The sequence below is a fragment of the Chiloscyllium plagiosum genome, unplaced genomic scaffold (assembly GCF_037043375.1).
Source record: "Chiloscyllium plagiosum isolate Xiang-an unplaced genomic scaffold, Cpla_swu_hap1 HiC_scaffold_26, whole genome shotgun sequence".
NCBI lineage: Eukaryota > Metazoa > Chordata > Chondrichthyes > Orectolobiformes > Hemiscylliidae > Chiloscyllium > Chiloscyllium plagiosum.
The window spans coordinates 26,361,254-26,385,469 of NW_028270164.1; the positions used below are offsets into that span (position 1 = coordinate 26,361,254).

At 38.3% G+C, this 24,216-nt stretch overlaps 1 protein-coding gene across 3 annotated transcripts in view; it reads right to left on the reverse strand.

Moving 5' to 3' along the window:
• LOC122563195 (copine-8-like) overlaps window positions 1–24,216 on the reverse strand; it is a 664,955-nt gene that overhangs the window by 532,880 nt on the left and 107,859 nt on the right. For all 3 annotated transcript variants that reach the window (XM_043716737.2, XM_087973593.1, XM_087973594.1), the window contains exon 5: window positions 2,349–2,452. In XM_043716737.2, coding sequence (XP_043572672.1) covers window positions 2,349–2,452 — 104 coding nt within the window. The remainder of the gene's footprint in view (window positions 1–2,348; window positions 2,453–24,216) is intronic.

The following is a 24,216-nucleotide window of genomic DNA, read 5'->3' on the forward strand; positions in this document are numbered from 1 at the left end:
CTCATTTACTGACTACACTAAAGTCTAGCCAATGATATCACAGAGCTAAAAATAAAGATTGCTGGAAAAGCTTAGCAGGTCTGGCAGCATCTATGGAGAGAAAGCAGAGTTAATGTTTCTGGTCCAGTGACCCTTGTTTAAAACTGATTGTAGCTGGGAGAAGGTGGGTATCTATACTGCAGAAGGGGTGGGGGAGGGGGAAAGGAGTAAATGCTAGGTGGAAATGGAGCCCAGAGGGAGAGAGAGAGAGAGAGAGAGAGAGAGAGAAAGAGTTGAGCAGACAAAGGAATAAGTAAAGTTCAGCCTGGGAGAATGAATAGTTGCTAATGGGAACCATTAATGGCTGACAATGGGTTGACTGTGGTTGCAGCCTATGTGATGACAAGGCCTGTTGTGTGGAGGCTGAGGTAAGGACATGGGAGAAGGTGCTCCAGCCCTAAAATTGTTGAACTCTATGTTGAGTCCAGAAGCAGATTTTAGAACTTCATTGAAGCGTACTTCTTTATTCTTCCACTGAATATCAGCATCATCAGCAAGGCCAGCAATTGTTGCCAATCTTGAATTGCTCTGAATAGAGTGATTTGCTGCAGCACGTCAGAGGTCAGTTTAAAGATAATACATTGTTGTGGATCTGGAGTCACATTTAGGCAGACCAGCAGATTTTTCTCTCTAAGAGACTTGGTGAACCAGATAGATTCTTACAATGATCAATAATAGCTGTCATGGTCACAACTGACTAGCGACTTACTGAATTTACAGTCCACTTATTGTCATGGTGGAAGTTCAACCACATCCTCAGATAATTATCCTGGGTCTCTGAATTACTAGCCCATTAGCATTACCAATATGCCACCAACTTTCCCAGTGTCACCTTTGCCAGCATTCTGGTGAGTTTTTCAATAAGTGTTATCCACCAAATATTTTGGATGTTGACGAGTACTACATGCAGTACTACTGGATTTTCCACTTGGCTGAGCCAGGTGAGCGTGTTGAGCTGGCCTTTTTGGATTTCTTTGTTATTGAGTTTTGAAAAGATTTGTAGCTCAGGTTGAGGTTCTGGATGTAGGTTTGCTCGCTGAGCTGGAAGGTTCATTGTTATTTTAATCAAACAATCCCCTGTACTTCTTGGTGCATAATACATTGACCTTGTTGATGGTATTCTATACTGCAGCTTGAATGTGTTCCCAGAGTTCTCCTAGAGTGGAATCAACAGTGAGGCCACTCTTGATATCTATCTCTCCGAGAAAGCTTTGTAGATTTCTGACTTGAAATTTCTTTGATGGGTTGTCTCTATGGCAGTTCCTATGTATAGGCTTGAAGTGAAATCTCAGCTTTCAGCAAATAAAATGGTAGTCTAGATGAGAGTCTACACTGGGCATGTTTCCTGATGAAGGGCTTTGCCTGAAACATTGATTTTCCTGCTCCTCAGATGCTGCCTGACCTACTCTGCTTTTCCAGCACTACATTTGACTCATGGCTCTAGCAATGCAAGGAAGATATAGCCAGCAATATGTTCTGTTGAGTTGTCTTGCTCTGAGATGTGGAGCTCACTCATGACCATTATATCAACATCTAGTCTGGTGCAAGTTAAAAATCACACAATACCAGGTTATAGTCCAACAAGTTTATTTGGAAGCACGAGCTTTTGGACCACTGCTCCTTCATCAGGTTAGGTTGTGGTTAATTTGTGGATCATCAGTACTGGTGCTTCTCTGCTGTATTACCTTAAATCCATGCTCCACTTCAACCAACTCCATCCTCATATCCATGTAATTGCCTTTATTTCAGTTAAGATATTAGTTTTAATCTCACATTTCTGGTCCTCAAACAGAGCAGTGCTTTCTGTCTCCTTTGTTTTCTGTTCATACCTTCCCAAAGTACCTATTATCAGTTCTCACAGGTGTTTTTTTTTCCTTTCACTCTGTGACTAATGAACAAGAATATACTTGGAAATCTGTTCAATGCACTTGGTTTTAATTATGTCCCTTTTGCATATCAAATAGAATTTAATTTAAATTCATTCTGCCTTGAGAGAAAAGCACACAAGCTGCAATTACTTGCTGATGCACCAAAGTAAGTTGTTTGCTCATGGAAAATGAACCAGTGTTTGAAAACAATGCAAATTTGAATTGCGCTATATTGCAGAAATGTTAACTGTACTTTTGGCAAAACAAATTGAATGTTGTGAATCAAATTTAATGAACACAAAGCAGAGGTTGTACTTTTTAAACAGAAACATTTCAATGATAGTTTGTGCTTTGGTTTCTAAATCACCAATTCGCCTATATTCCCTCTTAAGAGCTTGAGAAATATATTCATGCAACAGCAGTGAGTGAAGGACAACTTACAAATCAAATCGGAGATTTTGTCGTTCTTCAAAGAAGTAATCGAGAATGAACTTCCGTACAAAGTCGGGATTTAAGGTGTTGTCGATTACTTCTGTTCTTCCAAACTGCAAATAAATTAGAGAGTGTTAGCTTCCCTGTTCATATCAGATAAATTTTAAAAGCATTGCAGAGAAATTAATTGCTAAACTGGATGGTTTAATGGCTTCAACGCTGCCTTTGAATTCTGTGACCGTGGTTTGAATTCAGTTCAGACCACCTGATGATTATAACAGTACTGCAGGACATTAGGTTTTGACAGTTTCAATCCAGTTCATAGCAGGATAGACCTACAGCCCAAACTTCCCTTCAACACAGATAACCTAGCCAACTTATGCAAGCATTCTATGAGATTACTTGTATTGGGAAAAGTCAAAATGTCACATTGGGGCTGTGGTACGTACTTTTATGAGATGGCAGCTGAGCCATGTTATTACGATAGAGTAAAGGGAATATTACTTCATAACAGGGAGTATTATCCTTCAACTTTCATTGCTTGGTGTCAATAGTGGATGCTTGACATGTAGAATTCTATTTTCCAGCTCTAGTATCTCACGCCTAAATGACCAGAAAACAGTTAAAGGCAATAAATAGCGCAATACCCTAACTACCTGAAAAACTTTGACTTTTAAAATCATTACCAAGAAATTGAGACATGGACAAAAATGATTCACAATAAACAGAAATATTAAAGGATGAACCATCTCTGTTTCAGTTACTCTATTTAAGAATGAAATTTAATGCTCAACGTAAATGTTATTGCAGCCCACAGACCAATCACATCTTCTGTTTATACATTTGAAATAAAGCAGTGCATTTGGAGTGAAGGGCAAATGTTTCACCATGCCTTAAAATGGAGCTGTTGCACAAACTACTTTAAAGATAAAGACACTGATTACAAAAAGGCCATCTTGGACATCAGGATTGCTAAGTTGACAGGTCTTGTAAGACTTTCAAAATTACTTATACTATCTTAGAAGGCACAAATCTGGCAAAGTACATGTGCAAAGATGTTTTAGTGAGAAATTCAGAATATCAGTTTAACATTATACTTTCCATAGTTTCAGTTCAACTATTTGTGTTCAATGGATGGTATTTCCCTGTCCTAGAGAGAATAAGAACCAAAGTGTCTATTCATTATAATTAGCGAGCATTTCTAAATACAGCCAGCTAACTCTAATGTGCCAAAATAACAACACTCTGACCAGAGTTGACTTGTCTGGTTGAATTTAATTCATGAACTAAAAGTGAGAGTTAACCATTCCTTCAATACTTTCACGCAGTGTTCTCTCTAATTTTCTTACCGGCTGCACAAGCCTCTGAATCTGGTGAGCAGCAACGACTTCTGAAACTGAGGGGACACTGCCTAAATGAGAACTCCCGAAATAAATATGTCATCCCCACCAACACATGGGAATAACTTGCCCCTAGAACTCACAGGCATCTTCAAAAGGTGCAAACCACTTCAACTGTCACTGAGTGGAGCACACAGAGGCCAAACACAGACAGCAGAAACAGCATGCAGAATACTGAGCGACCCACATACCCACCTCACCAAAACCTCCGGCCCTGCTTGTGGCAGAATCTACAATTCCAGGATTGGACTGTTGAGCCACTGCAGAACCCACTTCCCAGATTGGAAACAAATCATCCTCAACCCAGTGGCACTTCCAACGAGAAAGGACTAACTAATCATCACCATATTCTCATGTTGTACTGTGTCCTTTCTAAAATTGGTTTTCTTGTTTTTTGTTCCTGATGTGTACAAGATGAAATGTTTTAACTTCATGTCTCTTTTTAGCAACGTTTTTTACTAAGTAGCTTTTTTTAGCAAGGAACTCGTTAACAGACAATCTACTGTGAATAAATATTTATTAGTTTATAAGGAATAAAGGCACCTTCTGATCTATAGGAAAAATATCACTGGCTGTTAATGGTTTGTTCTTGAAGGAAAATCTGATAAAATCTGGGTCTTGGGAGAGCTTGTTCAAGAAATGTGGTAGTAAGAAGTCTTCAGGAGGATAATAATGTTTTACATTGGACTCTCAGCAATAGGCTTTTCAGAAACAAGAGGGAGATAAGCTGAGAAGCCATTTGCAAGCAGGTCTTCCCCCAGCTAAAATCAAAACAACCAACCAATCTTCAAATAAATGTTCAAACAGAAACTAGCTGTCTCCCCATCTTAAATTCAGCTATGTGTTTCCCCAGAACTAAATATAAGCAATCAGATTTAACTTTGAGATTTCCAAGAAATGTCTTGTTTTTTAAAAAAAAAAGTTTCACTGTTCATTATAACCTTCTAGCAATCCTTCTAAAAAGGAAACAATCTCTGTAATTTCACAAAACCTGCAATCAATCATTCTTCCACAATCCTTCAAATCTCAAGTAATCCTGCAAAGTATTCAGTATGAAGCCTTCATTAATTGAAAATGTTTGAAATACTCAGGTGAAAGGCACCATCTGTAGTGAGAAAGACAAAGCTTTATTCTTTCATTGTTCGTGATATAACTTTTGTATTCTGCACATTGTTTAATATCTTAAAGGATTTAATTTTGACCTATCTTGGTTTTCTTTTCCTCAATAGGAGTAACTGGATAGAAGTTGGTGATACATTTGAGCTTCAGCACAAAGCAGAAGTTGTCTCCAACCTTGAACCATTTTACAAAGGGAGAATGTCACTGTTTTTTTGTCTACAGCCAAGGAACAGTGTCCAACCTTGAAGATTTCACCCCTCATTTTATAATATTAAAAATGAGTGCCATGGGTACTCACTTAAATACTAAAATATAAAAAGAGCTGTTAATAGGCATGAAGTTGAATGATTGCAGTATTAATGGTTTATGATTTAGATTGGTCATAAACCATAGAAATGGAACTGAACGTGTTCAGGGATGAATTATTATTAAATGATAATTTACATGTAGACAAAGGCTAGCTAAAATATTTTCCACTTGACCACCGAGCCTTTCTGTTCCAGATTTTATTGTGCATAGCTTCCAGGGCCATAATCAAGTCAGCAGAAACAGCTTTAAGCATCATTTTCACCACTCATTAAATCATCTGAAACTTTATGTTGCAAGTTACCTTAGTATTTATTGATTGTTAACAATGTGATGCAATTGGTTCCTTTATATGTGCCTTCAAATGTATAATTTTTACTGTCGTGGATTATCTCTGAGTGTGTATTATGCTGTACAGAAAGCAAATAACCAGATAAAATATTTTAGAAAATTATAAAAATTCCTTCTTGAGCCCCAGAAACAACAAGGAAAAAGAAATCAGATTCACATTATTTTATACCATCCAGGGCATTCCAAGCCAATCAGTTTTGTGTGTGGAGTCTCAAATGAGCTTTCTATGCATAAACAATATGCAGCTCATAATCAGCATGTTTCTGACAGCGATACTCTCAGTTTTACACAGAAGCACAAGACTTTGGAGTAAACGTAGGTTGCTTGGCACTGAGGCTTGTCTGCTATTCGATAAGATCATGGATGACCAGGTTTCTTCTTGAATTTCCAGTCTGCCCCTACCACAAAGCATCAACTCACATACATGAAACATCCATCAAACTCAGCTTTGAATAAATGAAATGGACCACTATCCAATGTTTTTCCTCATCTCTACCTTTAAAAGGGAGACTGCATTCTTCAGCTGATGTTTCCCTAGTTCTAGTCTCCCCACAAGATAACATATTTTCCCAATCCCTACTCTTTTTCTCAGGATATTGTATACGTAAGTAGGATTTCCTCTCAGTAGGTAAAGGCCCAATCTTTACAGACCTTCTTCACAAAATACATCCTTCATTCCAGCAATGACTCCAGGTAATTTTCTCTGAACCGCTTCCAATGCAATTGCAGTAAACCTTTTACGAATGAGACCAGTAGTGTACTGATTATCAAGTATTCTGGTTGATCAAGAGATCCACATAAATCAGTGTAAAAAACAACACACTAAATAATAGAAATGCAGGGTAAGGAATATGCACATCACTGTTATACTTTACTGACAGCATAAATCAGTTAAATGATAACACAACTTTGCCTTAAATAAAGCTTATGGCAGAGAGCCTTCTCACTCACACCCTCAACTGACTACTCGGACATCACGGCAGATTACAGAATTTGAGAAGAAATTGACTCGAAATTGAATCAATTTTTGATATTGCATTTGATGAACAATTATAATTAGGTAAATTGAGGTAAACAGATTAAAAATCTGTAATAATTGGACAGAATAATAGAGTAAACTTCATGGTATTTGAGGTATATAATTTTTGCCAGTTTATCAAGCATGCCAGTTCCCAAGGTGTCAGTTAAAAAAAAGGTTGCTGTATATCATTTTCACAAATGAGACCAACAAAAAATGAGAGCTACTACTCCAGATACTCCATTGTACTCAGGCCCTTTGGAACTGCAGCAAAACTTTGTCATATTTGCAATTCAATTCTCTTGCAATTAACACTGCATGCCATCCAAATCTCATGCTGTTACTGCAAACTAACATTTTGCAACTAATCTAGCAGGAAACTCAGATGTCTGTGCACCATTCAGATCTCCATGCAAATACCATATTGCTCTTCTATTCTTCATGATATGGATGACTTCACATTTTTCCACATTGTAATCCATAATTACATGCTGTATTTATTTTTCTCTTGCATACTTTGTCCTATAGTGTAACTTTGATTAGGGGGGCTATAGATTATTCCCGCATGTGACATTTTACCTCTCTTGTTTCTTACCTCTATCCAAATTCATGTTCTATCTTGCAATTTTGGTGCTAAGTCCATCCCTCAATGCAGTACTAATGCCATCTTGAATTAACAGATCTACCCCACAAACAATTCCTTCGCTTCCTGTCATTATGAAAGGTTAGCTACCCTTCAATACCCAGGTCTCATCATGTCACTCTCATAGCAACTATATCATACATATTTATTTGCACCTATGCAAACAATTTAACCATTTTGTTAGAATGCTGTGCATAGCTACATGGTTGTTAACTCTATATTTTTGGTGTTATCTGCTAATGTACAATTACATTTGTTTTCTTTCTCTCTTCCTGGCGCACATTACTAATCATGATACAAGTTGCTATTTTGATCTACTTTGTTGTTTCCCTTTCATTTACCATATCTCCCCTTTTTAATCCTTCCCCACCTCCACTGTTTACATTAAAGCTCTTCAAAGTCTCAATTATAAGACTCACCAACACAATTGTAAAACATGGTCCAGCTGAAGATCCAAATCTTTCCTGGTCATACACTAATGTGTACAGGGACCACAATGACCAGATACACCATTTCACTTCAAGTGCACCTCCAGGCTAGAATAGTAGACCCAAGCACTGACACTGGACAAGCAATCTTTTGGACTCTTGCTCTCAACTACAGAGAACAGAATCAATTTCCCAGGCTACACTGTTCTCTACCACCAGTAAATTTCAATCTACTCATCCCACTAGAATGGCTTCCTGTTCCATGGGCCTTGGTCAGTCACCCAAACACCCTATAACCCCACACTAACTTTAAGCTGCAAGAACCTCAAACCTGTTGGGCAATTTCAAGGGCTGAAGCCCTAGCCGTCTGCTTCTATTTTCTTGATCACCTGACATGTCTCATTCTTAGTCTCTGACTACTGACCAAATCAGAAGATCCTAACATAAGTGGTGTGAATGCCTTCTGAAACAAACTGTCACCCCTTCTTAATCTATCACAGTTTCTATAGCTCAGACTCTAGCTCATTAATTCAGAGCTGCAGCTTTTGAAATTACAGACACATGTTAGCCATGGATCACAGCAGCATGAACCTGTACCCATATACTATAGCTGTAACAAATTACCTGCCTTGCCATCTTTATTGTGTTAAATTAACTTGGAAACATGAATTATGTTATGTACAAGAATCAAAAACACTGTACCTTTAGTACAACTAGATGCCATTTTAGTCTAAAAGGTGTCCCATCTTGTTCCATGTGCAGACAAGTAATCTTTAGAATAACAGCCAATTGGTCAATAAGTCACTAGGCAGCCAGCAAGCTGTCCATTACTCAGTAAACTTTGTATATTGCATAATAGTAATATAAGGAACCATAGCCCAGACTATATATAAGTCTGAGTGGTTATATTAGTGTATATAGTTGGTAGTATTCAAATTTCAGAGACCTGTCTCAGTTAGAACCTGAGTTTCTGAAATGTGGGCTAACATTGTGGGTGGTTCCAGGTTCGATTCCAGCCTCGGGTGACTGTTTGTGTGGAGTTTGCACATTCTGCCCGTGTCTGCGTGGGTTTTCTCCGGGTACACCGGTTTCCTCCCACAATCCAAAGATGTGCAGGCCAGGTGAATTGGCCATTCTAAATTGCCCATAGGTTAGATGCGTTAGTCAGAGGGAAATGGGTCTCGGTGGGTTACTCTTCAGAGGGTCGGTGTGGACTTGTTGGGCTGAAGGGCCTGTTTACACACTGTAGGGAATCTAATCTATATAGAAAACCAAATCAACTTATAATTAGTAAAACCCACAATTAACAAGCTTCCCTGCCAGTAAAATAATATTAGTAATGTATTTTACTTATAATAGCGAGTAAAATAAATGCTTCAAAGAATTCTTATGATTTAAATTAATGTTTGACTTATAATCAGAGTCATACAGCATGGAAACAGACTCTTCAGTCTCACTCGTCCCTGCTGACCAGGTTTTCCCAAATGAAACTAGTCCCATTTGCCTCCATTTGGTCCATATCCCTCTAAACATTTTCTATACATTGCCCTCAGTAAAATTCCGTAATCTAGATAAATGAAAAGGGAAAATGTTGACCACTGAATTGACCACTTACCTTCTTTGCTATTATGCCATGTGTTAGTTTTCTATGGAATGCTCTGAACCCACAGATTGATGTCCTGAGTATGTCTGACACTTGTTGGTGTCCCTAGGTTGATCTTCCACTTCTGGGAAACAAATTCAAGTTGTTTACAGCTCCTGAAGCTGTGAACATTGTAGAAAAAAAGGAGAACCTCTGTTGCCACCTTTTTCACCAACTCTGGCATGAACCAAGTTTCTAATTGTACACTTGGTCTACACTTCACTCAGTTTTCACACACTGCAAAGTTATTTAGATTTCTAAAGTATTTTCAGAGTGTTAATAAATGACAACATACCAGAATACAGCACCTGATCTTAGAAGTAAAATATATGGTTTGTCTGCACAAGCCAATCCTGTGTTATGAAGGAGGATATTGATATGAGGCATGTTTGGCATTTCTGAAGAGGTTAGGTTCAGAAGTCTCACTTAGCAATGCAGAGCCTGGGAATTGCACAACAAAGAAGCAGCAAGAACAGGAATTGGGTGGTGATCATTATTCTCAGAAGATTAATGTCAATGTGTTATCACATCTGAACTTTAGCTGAAGTTGTACTCCAGATCAGGTTTCAACAAATCTTCCAGTTAATGATACGTCAGCATTTTCAGCGAACTTTCACTGCTGTGCTTTCTATAGCAGTGTGATGAATGACGACAATTGGAAGGTTTAGAATTCTAACTATCAGCTCTGAGCAGCATTTCAAATGATTATCCAAGTGTAGTACAGCAGAAATGACAATCATGTTTAAATGCTGGAAATCTGGCTTATTCAATACAATGCTGGAAATCAGGCTTATTCCATGTCCTGACAGAAAATGTTCCGGAGCCACCCAGAAAATTGCTTTAAGAAAAATGGCCAAAAAAAAGGGCTGCCAGTCTCACACATCTCAAGAAGTGCAGTGAGCAATGCTTTAAGACTTTACAAGTATAAAGATGCAAAATGGAGGGAGAGACATACAGTAAGTACATAGAAAAGTCAACGCAACTTTCATTTTGAAAACTGAGCCATGACCTTCAAGTATTTTAAAATTTTCATCATCTTTCTAAAATTAGACATATAATTAAGCATAAACTCTATTGCATTTTGTTTACATAAGCTGGCTAGTTTTTTTGCATGAAATTAAACATTTTAAGATCTTAAATAATCTTTTATAAATCTCTAAATTTCATATCTTTAACAGAATCCCAACACATGTTCTTCAACAATTTAAAACAGAAGATTGTGAACTGAATGTATAACTCTCTAAAACAATATAACCTTTCTTGAATTTTATTTTCTCCTTTACCCATGAGAACTACATGTGTGTTTTTATGTTGTATTGGGTTCACCAAGGTCAGTAAAGGCATTGACGAATGAAATAGATTTCATAATCCTATTCAATCCCAGCATGTGATTAACATTAAAATCCAACCCTAATTACCATAAATTTCTATTGTAGCAATCTAAAATTCCATTGTAGCAATCTAAAATTCCATGTTCAACTGTAATTCATAATTAATAAATAACCAAACTGCTGTTGTAATTGGTGTTATTTATTTTGGCAACTAACAATGTGTATACATTTTTTGCATTTTCAGTATTGAAAATAGTGAGAGTCTACGACCAAAATGGTGTTTTATCTGACTTGTCAATGCTTGTATTCGCTCCCATAACAGAAGAAAATGAGCATGGGCATTGTGATATTGAAGAATCTAATAAACATTGATCACAACTACCCATTATGTATGAACAATACATTCTTCTCCAACATTAAGCAATGACGTTATAACAGAGTAGCATGTTCCTACAAAAGAATCATGCTCCAAGTGGTCTAAGGTAAGATGGAGCTCTTTTAATCTTCAGGTCACATGTTATGATACAGTGATGATATTATTAATATAAGTGCATACACACCAGGTGATGTAACACAACAGCTATCATTTGAATGGTAATTTAAATAAAAAATGTTGCTTCAAGGCTTACAATAATATAAATTGAAATTGTTATGCAGGATTGTTCAGCATGCCATTTTTAAACATAAACTGGATAGTAGCACTCAGTACATTTGTTAAGTGATGAGTTTAATGATTTGTCCAATATCCTTGTTAAATATTCTTAAAGGGTATCAATTCTAAATTGTTAACGAGAACAACTTGTTCATGTAATATATCTAGCAATGCTACTATTAGAGATGTTAAGTTTATTTGATTATAAGAGAAAATGTGATGGGTCATAAAAGGTTGCTTAATAAAAGCTGCCTGGGTGAAGTGGCTGTTAAAGATGAAGGGGTTGTTTTGCTTAGAAAAAGGAGTAAGGTGTTCAGACTTAGATATAACGGCACCATCACCTGAATTTACAGCAGTGAGACTGCCAGAGTCCCAGGAAGGAGCTAAGATTATTAGGTAAACAGTTATATTTTAAATTGATCATTTACTTTGAAAGCAGAGCTAATTCGCTATCTTCATAGATCCAAGATCTATGTGTTTCACACTCCTTGGTAGATGAGCTTTGAGAAGGGGCTCCAAAGTCAATAAAGCAAATAGCTTGAGAGGCTTTTCTTAAAAAAAATGTTGGAACAATAGAAGGAACCTGAATGGGTGGGGTCAAGCTCCCATAGAACCAGGATTTGTAGTTTTAGTTTTCTCCAGTTGTTGGGGTCTTGAGGCTGGATGTGGAAGTTCTTATTCCTCTTTCTGTCACAGCTAAAAGCTGCAGTTCTCCTCCTTCTGCTAGAATTGTACGTGAAACAATTTATTATACTGAATTTGCCATTGCCAAGGGTGTGTTTAGGGGATGTTATCATATTGGAAATGTCAATTAGTAGAAGCTCCTTTAAATAAATAAATTTGTTAAGCATTTCAATAGATTTACAGTTCAGCCAATTTTGTTTCTTTTCATTTTGTCTGCACTTTAATTGCAGCATGAAAATAAAGTGTATTTTGCTAAAAGTCAAGTAGTTTGATTAATCAAATTGAATCTGAAATGCAACTCCTTATACTTACCTTTAAAATAAGAAAAAGTTAGGGACTGGGTTTTTTCTTCATATATTTTGAAGGGATTTGGTCTGGTCTGAAACAGTAGGGAGTGTCCTATAGACATCATTTAGGTATCAGGTTGCAGGCTCTGCTGAAGTATCATCAAAACTCCCACATAGTCCGTCTGAGAGGAACCAGGAGGGAGAAGCAGTTAGAAGCCAAACATCTTTCATTGTTCACTTTGTGAGAAAGTAGTGACAAATCCCACTCACATTAAAAAAAATTCAAGACGATTTAAAATAGGCTGAAAACTTCCCTTAACTCGAGAAGTAGGAATATTTTTGAGAGAAAACTCTCCCATTGAAAAATAGATCTACGGTTAAAGGTTCCTCACCTGGGAAAGAAAAATACCAAAATTTTACCCTTGGGAAAGGTGGATAATTTTCGACTGGCTCTGGGCAAATTAAATGTTTACTTCAGAAACATTATAAAATATAACTGGAAAGCAGGATTTTGGTTGTGTTACAAGTAAAAATGGGAATCCTCTTCAGTATCATCTACAATTAGTTACCGACAATTAGTTTTTCATATTGCTCCTGAGTAATATTGCTCATCATAAGACTTTTACTTTAACAAGTCAGGCAGCATCCAAGGAGCAGGAGAATCGACGTTTCAGGCATGAGCCCAAAGAAGGGCTCATGCCCGAAACGTTGATTCTCCTGTTCCTTGGATGCTGCCTGACTTGCTGCGCTTTTCCAGCAATACATCTTCAGCTCTGATCTCCAGCATCTGCAGTCCTCGCTTTCTCCTTTTACTTTAACAAGCAAAGTAAGTGATATATTGTTATGTCATCCTTTCAGCTGGTAACTGGAAGTTCAAATGTCATTTTCCTGTAATGTATTGGTCCCTTTATGTATCATTACTATTAGTTATACTTGAAATATTTCCCTGTGGACAAGTCATACAGTAGATCACTAACTACAGAGTGATCTGAAGGACACAGGCGGGCAGTATTTAGTTCGGTTAATCGAATTCTGGATAATCAAATGTTGGATAATATAGTTTAGCCAAGTATCGGACCTTGTGATCTTGCCAGACAATCCAACATTCGGATAATCGAATGCCAATAATTGAGGCTCCTCTGTATATAAGCTATACAGTGTTCTTTATTGATATAATTTAGAATGCTATATGGGCTATTCAGGAAGCAAGCCATAGCATTGTCTGCCCCAGGGAATCGGCAAGTCTGTGTATTGTTATACACAAACAGATTTCTTTCCAAAAATGTTTACAATACACTATTCAAACTGCCCCTTCAGTATAGTGTTCAGTTATGTTGATCTCAAAAACTGATTTAAAAAATTAAATTATAACTTCCATTCTCAAAAGTTGATGAATATTTTTAAAAAGTGATAAGGGAGAGTAGAAAAACAAATTAGGATGTCAGGAGTATTTAACTTGTAATTCAATGTTTTGCTAAGATATTGGAGAGGTGAACAAATTAATACAAAATAAGCGCCACTTCTCCTTGGCTTTCTTTAGGAATATGCAAGCAGCTGAACTTTATGTCTTGCCGCTAGTGAATCTTCCTTCTCCCACGTCTTAAGGTGATATTTAATTTCTTTGTTTTTAATCATTTCAACACAGTGTAAATTTAAAAACAAGTGCTCATCATATCTTTCAAATGTAAAAAGTAATTAAATACTGACTGCATAATGCAAATCAAACCAATATTAAATAGCAAATGTTTTATTCCCAACCAATCCACATTGATTTTAGCCAACTGATTTTGAACAGAGTGTTACATTAAATGCTATAAGGATTAAAGTCTGTATCACAGGCACTGGAACAAATAGAAATCAGGTGCATTTATAATTACACAAGATTAAGCGCTAAATCCCATCAATTATACAGTTACTAATTATATGTCATCAGTTATCTCTGGTGTTTGAATTAATAGCTGGACTTGAAGCTGTTCAAATCTTACCAATTAATGTCACAGAAGTTCTAAGTATATCATATGGACTTTTAAATATGATCGAACACATAAAGTTAATGATCTGTATTTTGAAAGAACAATATTTATCAATTCAATTATATATTAGGACTTCTGCCGAAGAAACAGCAAAGAACATTGTGTGGGATGATGTCAGTGATTTGTTAACTGCTGTTAACTATTTCGGTGTGGGTGCTTGTTATAAACAAGATTCTTTCTGAAATGAGCAACACTAAACTGGCCTCCTACAATTGTATACTCTGAGAAGAATCAGGAGAGAATTCTGACAAGTAAAGGTCATAATAGTCCTGTAGGACCAAAGGGCTGTTCTCTCATTACAGTGAGATGAGTAGTGGTGATTTAACCTGAGGGTCACCTAAGGGGAAGAGTTAGGTTGCGAAGGAGAGTCCTTCATGGTAACCTCAGGCAGGGCTGATGCTGAGGAAACATGGTGACCCAGAAGCTGGGCTTCCTCACATACTCTAAAGATTTAACTCCATGTCCTTTTGTTTTGGCCAGGTTTCCTGCTAAGAAGTCAGCCATATTGACTTCTGATTGTGGATGTTGTAAATTTTAAATGAAAAGAGAAAATGATGGAGAAACTCAGCAGTTCTGCCAGCATCTATGGAGACAGAGGCACAGTTAATGTTTTGAGTCCAATATGACTCTTTTGCAGAATGGGTAGAAGCTAGGAAATGATGACTTTTATGCTGTTAACAGAGGGAGAGGAGCAGTAGGAGAGAGTGGAACAATGGTGAGGATGCCGAGAGCAAATGACAGATGGAATACTAATGATGGAAGAGGAGTGATAGATGCATATGATTGGTGTAAATGTTAGGAAGAATGGGATTGGACTGCAAGGGCAAAACCAGAAAGATTGCTGCAATCAAGATGATGTCATCATACTTCCTGCTCTCATTCAGAATTGGAAAAAAAATCATCAGTTTTGCTTCTAATTTCTGTTCTTCTCTCACTTTCATTTGGTTAATCTCTGATTCTTCCTTCCCTTCCTTGACTTGACTGTCTCCATTTCTGGGGATAGGCTGTCTCCCAATATTCACCACAAATCAAAGGACTCCAACAGTTACCTCAGCTCCACCTCTTCACATCCACCTTCCTGCTGGGCCTCCATTCCATTCTTACAGTTTCACCATCTAATCGTTCCTGGTGATGCCACCATCCACAGGGGTGCCTCAGACATATCCTCCTTTTTGCTTAGCTGAGAATTTAAAACCCTCATTGTGGTTGACGAGTTCTTCAGCTATATCTGATTCATCTCCCATAACAACAGGGTTACCCGTGTCCTCACACTTCACCCACCAATCTCCATATTCTAGTACAGAAACTCAGCTATTACTGCAAAACAGAAAAAACACTTTTGAATGGGAAGTAAATGCATTAGGAGGATACAGCATCAGAAATAAAATTAGCAGGAAAATTTAGTTTCAGGGAGTGGCAAAACAAAGCACAGAATTGGACATCTTTGAAAAACAATTCTCAAGATACACAATGCAAATTAGATTTTAAATCAGAAACTGATCAAGTAAATACCATTACATACATTTGAGTATATAACTAATAATGTTATAGCTCATAAGTATGTAAATGAAGTGCCAGATACTTTGGAAGTAGTACTGAAAGTCCAGAATAATTATTTCAAGTTCAGGAGTAACAAAATGCTTGAAAGTGAAAGCATTATTCGAAGACTTTAGCATATAAAGGAATCATTGGATGATTTCATTCATTATGTCTACAGATCAGTGAGAAATTTGACTATGGGTGATTTAATGTCAGAATTTGAGACAGACTGATGTCAGAACTGCTGATGACTCTTTGTTACATTCTTAAGGTGAAAACAAGATTTAGCTCGAGGCAAAGCTATTTCAATGGTGAGTGAAGCAGAAGTCTGGAAGCAACACAGGTCAATCCTAACAGGGAAAGATGAGTCTTGGCCAAAGTTTCCTCTCAGCTGCATGGCAATGTTCTGCGCACAGCGATCAGTATCAGCACATTGATGGTGTGATTGACTTCTGCCTCCAGGAATCACTACAGTGAAATGGGCTTCAGAGGCCTACACAGCTAGTTAAAAAAATTAACGGAAATGCTCATCTTGGTACAGAATAGTAGTGGAATCCATTCTGTTTTTAAAGTACAAAACCACAAAAGGAACACATGACAAACCAATACAATGAGCAGGACAGATATCATCAGCACCTTGAAACGAAGAAGCCATGAAAAGATAGACTGTGCTTTATTTCTCACATAATAAGACACAATTTCAGAAAAGCAGAAAGTCAAATAGTTGTCCACGCAAAGAGGTTAATAACATACAAAAGTCTACAATGAAAGAAAGGCCTAAATTATTCCTTGGGTAACTAAGTGATCATGATCTTACTGTTTGAAAAAAACTGATTTTAAAGAGATTCAAGTTAGACATGTATGATCAGGAAGTGAGACATGATTGAAAATAAACCGTCGACAAACAACCCATATTGTAAATATTTGTTCCAGGGGCACAGCACTTATGATTAAATGTATGCTGCACTGGACTCTCCAATATGAGGGATGGCAAATAGTAGAAAACTTTGTGTACTTCATATAATCAATAATTCTCACTCAATTGGGAATGTAAATCTTGCCTTCCATTTTCTTCAAGAGATTAAACAGCAAAAGCAAAAGATCATCTTTGAACAGGTATACATTATTTAGGGCTGAAAATGTGTTGCTGGAAAAGCGCAGTAGGTCAGGCAGCATCCAAGGAACAGGAGAATCGACGTTTCGGGCATAAGCCCTTCTTCAGGAATGAGGAAAGTGTGTCCAGCAGGCTAAGCTAAAAGGTAGGGAGGAGGGACTTGGGGGAGGGGCGTTGGAATTGTGATAGGTGGAGGGAGGTCAAGGTGAGGGTGATAGGCCGGAGTGGAGTGGGGGCGGAGAGGTCAGGAAGAAGATTACAGGTTAGGAAGGCGGTGCTGAGTTCGAGGGATTTGACTGAGACAAGGTGGGGGGAGGGAAAATGAGGAAACTGGAGAAATCTGAGTTCATCCCTTGTGGTTGGAGGGTTCCCAGGCAGAAGATGAGACGCTCTTCCTCCAACCATCATGTTGCCATGGTCTGGCGATGGAGGAGTCCAAGGACCTGCATGTCCTTGGTGGAGTGGGAGGGGGAGTTAAAGTGTTGGGCTATGGGGTGGTTGGGTTAGGGATTTAGGGAAGCTCAATGTTCAATACAGCATCACCCCTGAAAAAAGATGATCAAATATTATGTCTTCATTCGCCCAGAAAGATTCTCGAATGAAATGTGTTAAGGAACCATTTGCAGAGATAACAAGAATGGGTTTCATTTCCTTGGTTATGAAAGCAACAAAGGTGCTCAGACATACTTACATGACTTGCACCTAATAGGTCCATCTGAATTTAGAGTTTAGTTAGATAATCTAAAATAAGTTTCACAAAACCATAATGCAAATGGTAGATTCTGGCCAATGTTATTGAAACAGCAATGAAGATAATTCAATATTTGGGAGTTTCATTTCAACAGACTATCATTTTGGACCATCCTTGCCCAAAGATTTTTCAATGAATTATGTCCAACCTTCAGCAAGGTTGTTAAGGAATCCTATGCCACATAGATTGACATTCCTCAACTGTTCCCACATGAATGATCAGAGAATGCATATCATCATGAAAGCAGATACCAGCAGAAGGGCATACCCTTTACAACTGGTCTGAATTCTCCAAACAGTGTATACTTTTCTTAGGTCACGTCATCATCAGCAGTTGTATAATGGTGGGCCTGGCGGAGACTAAAACTATTAAAGGGATTTCCACTCAAGTTCATGACCTCCAAAGATCTTGAGGGATTCAGATAAAGATATATAGTTGATCATAATCTCTAGGGAATTTGGATTTTAAGGTAAAATAGAAGTGTGATTTCAGTTCTGGGAAGATTTGTTATTTAACCTATATTTTGCATCAATCTGTTCAGAGATGTTATTACACACCTCTGCAGCAGGTGGGACGTGAACCTGGGACTCCCAACCCAGGGATAGGAACTCTACCACTGCACACAAAAAAAGGTCAGAAAGTCATTTAGAACAGTGCAATAAGAACATTTCCAAGAACACCTCTGACTCCAGTTAAGTGCCTAACTGGAGTACTATGCTGGAAGTCAAGCCCTGCTATTCCTACAGTCATCGCAAAAGTTAACCATTCTTAAAGTGTGCAGAATTCCTTAGTTTACCTGACTTTTATACTCAGCTTAACTGAAAGAACAGATCGCTTTTCCATACTTAACAAAATTACTACTTATTACAAATAGACAGACTCTGGTCACAGGTAAAACATTGTGAACCATCAGCATATACCTCTACTCATTAAAACTATAACCCCCTTATAAACTCCCACTTTACACACACATGGAGGGAGGAGAAACATGCATATTATGGATGGAGGGAAAACACTAGGAAAGCAGTCTGTGGTTCCTGTTCACTGCATTTGCTGAAATGGCTTTTCGTTGGTCAGAACACTATTTCTCAATCTTCCTTCTCCAGATGCACTCAGTTGTGTGCAGGACGCACAGGGTAACTGGCTCCTACCTGTAAGGTCTCTGAAGTATCAAGTAAAAGACACAGCAACTGTTGAAGGAAAAACTAACTGGCTTTATTCAACTGAAACTTAAAGTGTCATTTTTCTTACAGAGAATAGAGCCAGCTCCTGTACTTGCAGAGATCTATCACATTGATGTGCCAAAGCTGATCAGCTATCTAGGAGCCAATTATATAGTTGTTAGAAGGCAGAAGGCTGTTGTCATCAATAATTGGTCACTGCTCCATAGATCAATGAGCGACTTGTTTTGCCAGCTGAATCTCTATTTGTACACAGCACTTGGCTTCAACCTGTCTGTGAACTACACTTGAACTACCACTTGAAAAAGCAACTGTGTAAACTGCAATTGCACTAAGAGTCAGATTATTTCCTTTCCAAAAAGTGCAGTAATCCTTTAACAATATTTGATTTTTAAAACATGTATTTTTCCCATTTCAGTACACAATTAAAAATAGAGAAAAATAAAAAGTCTTTATGGTGTCAATCAAAGAAGTGTTTGTAAAGTTGAACTTCCAGGATAGACAGAGAAAAATAGGCCAGGGTAAATAGTTTTTCAGTTCAGTTCAGTCTTAGGTTTCAGAACAGTTTCATTCTAGCAAAAAGATTACTTTCATGAAGTCGATGAGGTGAGAGAGTTTGGGTAGAAGTTTGCAAGTGTCAGAACTGAAAATATGTTTCAGGGCTCAGAGCTGGAAAGCAATCCATGCCCTCAGAACTGGAAAGAAGTCACTCAGCTATCAAAACTGTAAAGAGTCAGTTAAACAAGAAACTAAAGAGTTAGATAGGAGTTACACTTTACTGGTATTAAATATCTATGCAGGATATTGCTGGAAGAAAGTGAGAAACTTTATTTAGCTATTTATGTTAAAATACTTCTAAACTCTCAGCTATGAATTTTCCCTAATTATGAGTAAAAAAGAAGTTTGGCTTTTCAAAAGAACATCGGCAGCCTCATGAGCATTACCAATCACCACAGTAACAAATTGCAAAAAAAGCTAGGTTTTACTCTGGGATCTGATCACTTCAGTATTACCATCAGCTGGAATCGTAACATGATCGTAAATGATTTGATAATTTTGTTTTGCCTCATCTGGTGAGCAATACGGAACCCTAGAGTAACAAGGATAGTGTTGAGTTCACACTCAAAGGATTAGAAACATGTTAATGCGCACAGATGACCTGGTCCATCACATTATTCCTTTCTTAACATATAGCAGTTATTGCTTCAGTTTAGGAGCGGTGCTCCTCAAAGAGTAACCAGATGGTTGTAGTAAACTAGTTTATTACACATCATCAATCAGATACCGAAACCAGATATGCAATGAGTGAGAAAGAGGTTCTCTTGGTTACATGGGCTTTCTAGATATTTTCAGACTATATCCTCTGTATTAAAGTGCTCATAGAAATGGATAACTAACCTCCACTGTCTCTAATGAACTAGCAATAATGTCTCAAAGAATACAGATATGTTGTTTCTGTCTTGATATCAAGTGTATTCGTGAAATCGATACACATTCTGTTATGTGACCAGCAAGCCAAAATCAACTCAACCAAGTGCAGCTGTTTCAGAAGAGGGAACAGGGATGTTTCACCAGCCAATGGTATTGTGTTCAATCCTGGTCAGATTAAACGTTGATCAAATCAACCTTGTGTTTTAGCAACCAATAAAGAGTTAGTCCAAAGTGATCTCAAGAAGTATCACCATATTAACAAAATTCTAAAAGATAAACAATAAAAACAGCCTTCCATTGCCAGAATTCCAGCTGGAAACTTGAATGGAGCTGCAGACTTCATAATTAATGGACAGAACTCGCCTTTGCAAAACACTCCTTCACTAATTAAACATATTGAATGCAACATCTGGTGTAGTATCCATGGAAATTTTGTAAAACGTACTCCTTCCAAAAGAAAATGCCATTGTCAGTTCAGGGAAATGGCAAATTACGTAAATAACTAATCAGATTGGTCCACGAACCACTGCTCTTTTGTTTCTGTTTTAGCTTGAGAAGTAATTAAGTTCTTGAGTCATTGTTACAACAGCTGCAGACTCAGTTTCATACCAAATGTAACATCAGGCTTATGTTGTTTTCTAGTCACCACAAAGTCCACATGACTATCACCAGCAAAAAGCAGTCATCAAACCTCCTATGGTGTAAGCAGCTGTGAGGCAAATCTAATGCTTCTTATTGTCATTCTAACTTGCCAAATGATCTGTGCCTGACTTAAGTGGGGACATCGATTTTTTATTCACTTCACAGCTGGAATTTGCTACATTCTGCTATTTGCCTGCATTTGTCACAAGCTTTCTGCTGTACTGATCTGATTTAGGATCTATGTTGGATCCTAACTCAATAGTAATGCGTTGCCAAAAAGCCTTCATTTTACTTTTGAATTTTCTTTTTTTTAACTTCACACCTGAAATCTGCAAATTGTAACTTTGGAATGGAATAAATAAATGTTCACGAATGGAAGAATTCCATTCATAGCAAGATGCTTTCGTCTGAAGAGCAGAATAAATGAAATTCTGATTCTCACTTCTTCCACAGAAATCAGCACAAGCTGTACATGCATCCCTTCGATGTTCTTTGAAATATATTTAACGTCTTTGCCGATCAGAATTGGTAACATGAATCCGCCAATCCCCCGCCACCCCAAACCCCACTCCACATACCACCATGACTATTAATGTCCATTTCCATTACATATGAAATATCTGAAACAGGATTGTATCGCACTGCCCCTCAAACTCTGGCACCACATTTAACGCTTAGCTGCACACCATTTCAGATGCAGCAAGCCAGGAACTTACACTGTTCTCTTAGGAAACCCAAACACCTCTGAAAGAAAAAGTAGTCCTTTGTTTTCCGGATAAGGATCTCAATGTCCTTCCAGGTGAATGGGACTCAAGGGAGGACCATGTTCGACCCTGTGAGCCACCAGAGGAAGCAAAGTCTCCAAATACAGCAGTCTGAACACAGATAATGGTCTGGGTCAGTGTTGTCTCCAAGTCAGATGGCATGCACAATAATGCAGGAAAACAGTTAATAGATTAGATTCCCTACAGTGTAGAAACAGGCCCTTCGGTCCAACAAGTCCACACTGACCCTCTGAAAAGTAACCCACTTCCCTCTGACTAATGCACCTAGCACTATGGGCAATTTAGCATCGCCAATTCACCTGGCCTGCACATCTTTGGACTGTAGTAGGAAACTGGAGCACCCAGAGGAAACCCATGCAGACACAGGGAGAATGCGCAAACTCCACACAGATAGTCGCCCAATGCTGGAATCGAACCGAGGGCCCTGGTGCTGGGAGGCAGCAGTGCTAACCACTGAGCCACCATGCTGCCCATATTCTGTATTGCATAAGATTCAGTGCTATCATCTTCTCTCTGTTGTCTCACACTCCTTGAACTCTGCTCATGCACACAAACTTTGCCAATGCTCATGGGCTCCCAACCTCACTGTTCCATGCAGCATCATCACTTAGCAGCACTTACCTCACTCATCCTCCACACTGCTCACCCTTCTCTGTGAGGTTTTGGTCTCCCACTTTAAGAAAGAATGTAAATGCTTTAGAAATGGTGCAGATGATTTTTACTGAGCCAGTTTCATCTGTGGAAACAGACTGGACATATTCTCACTGGATTTTAGAAGATCCAGGGTTGATCTGATTGAAGTTTAGAAAATGCTAATACTCTTTGGAGGGGTTTAAACTAATGCAGCAGGGGAATGGAAACCTGGATTGTAGTTCCAGTGAACAGGAGGTTGAGGGTAGTGAGGTCAGGGATAGGTTTACAAGGTCATGAGAGGGCACAGGCAATCAGGATGTTGGTTTGAAATGGGTGTACGTCAATGCCAGGAACATCCGGAATAAGGTGGGTGGTCTTGCAGTGTGGGTTGGTATCTGGGATTTCAATGTTGTGGCCATTTCAGAGACATGGCTAGAGGAGGGACAGGAATGGTTGTTGCAGATTCTGGGATTTAGATGTTTCAGTAAAAACAGAGAAGATGGTAAAAGTTGGTGGTAGTGGGGGAGGGGGGGGGGGAAATGTTGGCATTGTTAATCAAAGGTAGTATTACAACAGCTGAGATAACACTTGAGGACTCATCCACTGAGGTAGTTGGATTGAGGTTAGAAACAGGAAAGGAGAGATCACCCTATTGGGAGATTTCTAAAGGCCTCCAGGTTGTTCTAGAGATATAGATGAAAGGACAGCAAAGATGATTCTCAATAGGAGCAAGAGTAACAGGGTAGTTATTATGGGGGGACTTGAACTTCCCCAACACTGACTGGGAATGCCATAGTTCAAGTAGTTTTGATGGATCAGTTTTTGTTCAATGTGTGCAAGAGGATTTTCTGACACAGTATGTAGACAGGCCAACAAGGGGTGATGCCGTATTCGATTTGGTACTGGGGAATGAACCTGGACAGGTATTAGATTTGGAGGTAGCTGAGCACTTTGGCAATAGTGACCACAATTCGGTTATATTTACAAAAGCAATGGGCAAGGATGTGTATATCGCAGGGAAAGAGGTATAACTTGGGTAAAGGCAATTATGATTTAGGATGCATAGGATGGGGAAGGAAACTGCAGGGGATGGACAGTCTTGAAATGTGGAGCTTATTCAAGGAACAGTTACTGCGGGTCCTTGATAATTATATACCTATCAGGCAGGGAGGTAGGTATCAAGAGAGGGTCCATGGTTTACTAAAGAAGTTGAAGTTCTTATCAAGAAGAAGAAGAAGGCTTATGTGAAGATGAGGCGTGAAGGCTCAGTTAAGGGGCTTGAGAGTTATAAGTTAGCCAGAAAAGATCTAAAGAGAAGGCTAATAATAGCCAGAAGAGAACATGAGACATTGTTGGCAGATAGGATCAAGGAAAACCTTGAGATCTTCTATAGGTATATCAGGAATAAAAGAATGACTCGAGAAGGATTAGGGCCAATCAAAGACAGTAGTGGAAAGTTGTTTGTGGGATCTGAGGACATAGGGGAAGCACTAAATGAATACTTTTCGTCAGTATTCACATTGGAAAAGGGTAATGTTCTTGAGAATATGGAGATACAGGCTACTGGATTAGATGGGATTGTGGTTGACAACAAGGAGGTTTTAGCTATTTTTGAAGATCTGAGAACAGGTAAGATTCCTGGCAAGATGGGATTTATCCTCAGATTCTCTGGGAAGCCTTTGGCTTTGATCTTTATATCATCATTGTCGACAGGAGTACTGCCAGAAGACTGGAGGATAGCAAATGTTGTTCCTTGTTTAAGAAGGGGAGTTGAGACAACTCTGGTAATCAGAGGTCAGTGAGCTTTACTTCCATTGTGGGTAAGGTGTTGGAAAAGGTTATAAGAGATAAGATTTATAATCATCTGGAAAGGAATAATTTGATTAGAGATAGTCAACACAGTTTTG